The following is a 3,503-nucleotide window of genomic DNA, read 5'->3' as shown; positions in this document are numbered from 1 at the left end:
CACCACACACACACACACACACACACACACAGAGGGGTACCAATAATTTGTCCACATATAAATTGACTCTTCATCCAAAATGAAACTATTATAAGGTGAAAGGAAAGGCAAAAAAAAAAAAAAAAAAAAAAAAAGATTCCAGCTCTTACCAGAGTCAATAGCTTGCATAAGACATTCATAAGTAGTCTGAACAAGTTTCTTTGCTCCTTCATCCACCTCTCCGACATAAAAGGTCTCATTGAGGTCACCATGGAAACCGTTGTGGTAGACGGTGATGTCCACTGTGGGAGAGACAAGAGAGAATCTTACAGTGATTGAAATGACATCAAATCTATTTGATTAGGTAACAAAGAAGCAGAAGGTTCAAGTGATCGTCAGTGGGTGGAACGGACCTGATCAAGTGGAATTGTGAGTGGGAGAAATTGTCATGAAATAGAGGGCAGGCAGTAAGAATGGAGGAGCACCACGGTGAAAGGTTAATGGCATCATTTGTCTTGTGGGATCATGCTGATGACTTGAAGGCAAGTCCATCATAAAATGAGGGGAGTGTCTGATGGAAGTTAAGTTAGAATATTCATAAAGAGGCTCACATAGGACCCTTGCTGACATAATTTCAGGATCCAAGTAGTACCATTCATCACACAGAGAGAACGCGCGCACACACAAAAGCATGTGCCCCTATCAGTGGTGTGCTAAGCACATTAGATGCCCGGGGTTTTGATGCCCCCCCTCAAGTTTGTTAAACCAGGGTGGAGTGGTGGGAGTGTGATGAGTGGGGGAAGAACCCTTCAACATGTGGTGCGGTGGCATTTTTACTCTTCAGGCGTCCGCCCTACTCCGGGATCAAACACCACCACTTCTCCAGTTTGCGAGAGCAGAGCACTAACAGCCGAACTAAAAGCAGGGATGAGAGTGGCTAGTGATGAAAAAAAAATCTGAAAATCAGCCGAGGGTCTGGGGGCCGCAGGCGAGCTAGATTATCGACCCCCGAGCTAGATTATCGGATATATTTCCTCAATCCAGTAAGGGAAATTAAGGATCTATTGTTCCTCAAGAGTTTGAAAAAGCTGGACTGGACATTGAAATTAGAATAAAGTTGAGTATGAACAAGTGCAGAAAACCACGCAAATGTCAATCAAGCATACCATTTAGTATATCGCCATCTTGTAGTGGTCTTCTGTCTGGGATTCCATGGCAGATGACTTCATTGACAGACGTGCAGCAGGATTTGGGAAAGTTATAATAGTTGAGAGGCGAAGGGTAGCAGTTCCTTGCAGTACAAGCCTGAGGAGACAAGTATGGATAAAATGGAGGAGGACAAAACCAAATATCCTGCAGGTCAGGTGTGCCAGATTGATTTTTCTGACTGTAATCGCGTCATTATATAAGAGACTGAATAGGAACAAAATCCAGGAAACAAATTTTTTTCAACTGGTGTTCAATTGATTTTTCTAAACAGGGGTTGGTAACAATTAAGTGCTTGCAATATCTCGAGCGAAAACTATGTTGTATTTTGAAACGATATTACAAACAAGAGACAATAAGTTGATGCACATGATTGGTTTTCGTGGGCCACAAGAAATAATGATGATGGAGGCTGGATCTGGGTCCCAATCAGCGGGATCAGTTGCAATGCATTTTTGTGAATGAGAAAAGTCATTTGCACATTTGTCGAAGGAAATCTAAGGTGCTTCATGAAATGTTTTGTAAAAGATATGTTCATTAAATTTCAACATTTTCCTAATGTTCTTGTGCTTTTTTATACCAAAACAAAGGAAAGACATGATATTTTGGTGATTTATAGCAGATTATAATATAATTTTAAAACCCTTATGTTACAATTTCTACAATTTTTGTAGATTTTTGCGTGTTGTCATCTTTAAATCAAAGACAAAGCATAAAAATTGTGTGATATGAAATATTCCAATTCATGTTTTATATATATAGATATATTTTAAATTTTGGTCATAGCACAGTACCGCTTTTATTGTCCATAGAGGGCAAAAATACAAAGAAAAAAAATAAGAACTATATATGTATGTATAGCGCTGATGCCACTGAACATGTCGAGTGGTTGAAAGTAAAATAAATATTCAGGAATAATAGTTTTACAATTTTTGTAAAATTGAATGTTGCGCTATATAAAATTATTTACATCGACTGCAGCACAAGGGTCCGGCCCATTTGACATCTACCAAGCCCGAATGTGGCCCACAATGTGAAATGAGTTTGACACCCCTTCGCCTTAGGGCCTCTAACCAGAGCGTGACATTAGAGAAATTTAACTGCCACGTTGGTTTTCCTGTCTCAGACATTGTATCAGAAAATGTTCATAATTTAAGATTTCAAACTAAAAGATCATTTGTCTGATATTATTGATGAATGTAAAAGCGTGTATTCAGGAGAAGCCGAAGTGTGTGTGTGTGTGTGTGTGTGTGTGTGTGTGTGTGTGTGTGTGTGTGTGTGTGTGTGTGTGTGTACCAGATGTACTGCATGGTCAATTTCTTCTGTTGTAACACCGGGTTTGACCATTTTAGCTGCGATATCCAGGACTTCACGTGCCAGCTGAAAGTCCCAATGCATAATAAATGAACAGGGAATCATGACAACCAAGCCTGTCAGTATATGCAACACAAAAGAACGTTTATGTTACCCTGCACACCACTCTCATCCCTTCGATGTCGTCAGGAGGGAGGATCTTGATCTGTGCTGTTCCCTTAAGAAACTGCTCAGATTCAGACATCCCTGTAAGACCAGTGCAATCATTCAAATGTTGGTAAAGCCCAATAAACTGACTAAAATAATTTTCAATGGAGCGATGGCTCGCCTATTTGGAGGCATACATTTTTTGTACATTAATGGTGAATCAAAATTGGACATCATCGCATTTTGTTTGATTCAGTAAAAAAGGGGAAGAGGGAGCAAAAGAACATTTTTTTAAAAGTAAAAATTTTGTGTGCGTGTGTTTATATATACATCCACTTCCAACACTGCTTATCCTGTACATGACACTAAAGCGGACGACACCTTGAACTGGTTGCCGGTGGCACACGCGCACGCACGCACGCACGCACGCACGCACACGCACACACACACACAGATTATATACACGTATACACACACACACACACACACACACACACACACACACACACACACACACACACACACACACAAGTGCTCGTCAAATGATTAGAATATCATGAAAAAGTTGATTTATTCCAGTCAAACTATTCAAACAGTGAAACTTGTGTCTTGCATATATTCGTTCCACATATATATTTCAAAGCATTTTAATTTAGATGAATCAGAGATGAAAGTGGACTTTCCTGAAAATTCCGGGAGAAAAAATACATGATATATATATATCAGAGCTGTCAAACGATTAAAATGTTTAATCTAATTAAAAATGCAACTGTCATAATTAACTCAAATTAACTAAAAATTAATCGTGATTACTCACGCATTTTTGATCGTTTCTGAATTTCCTTTTATATTTTTTG

General features: G+C 39.1%; 1 protein-coding gene across 1 annotated transcript in view; it reads right to left on the bottom strand.

Moving 5' to 3' along the window:
• Positions 1–3,503, bottom strand: part of metap1 (methionyl aminopeptidase 1) — a 22,566-nt gene that overhangs the window by 4,276 nt on the left and 14,787 nt on the right. The window contains exons 5-8 of the mRNA XM_019881685.1: positions 2,654–2,745; positions 2,482–2,565; positions 1,146–1,284; positions 150–281 (exon numbers count right to left, since the gene is read on the bottom strand). Coding sequence (XP_019737244.1) covers positions 150–281; positions 1,146–1,284; positions 2,482–2,565; positions 2,654–2,745 — 447 coding nt within the window. The remainder of the gene's footprint in view (positions 1–149; positions 282–1,145; positions 1,285–2,481; positions 2,566–2,653; positions 2,746–3,503) is intronic.

This window comes from Hippocampus comes, unplaced genomic scaffold (assembly GCF_001891065.2).
Source record: "Hippocampus comes isolate QL1 unplaced genomic scaffold, H_comes_QL1_v1.1 scaffold356, whole genome shotgun sequence".
NCBI classification, from domain to species: domain Eukaryota; kingdom Metazoa; phylum Chordata; class Actinopteri; order Syngnathiformes; family Syngnathidae; genus Hippocampus; species Hippocampus comes.
Note: the sequence above shows the minus strand (reverse complement) of the source record. Positions and strands in the feature narration are given on the sequence as shown.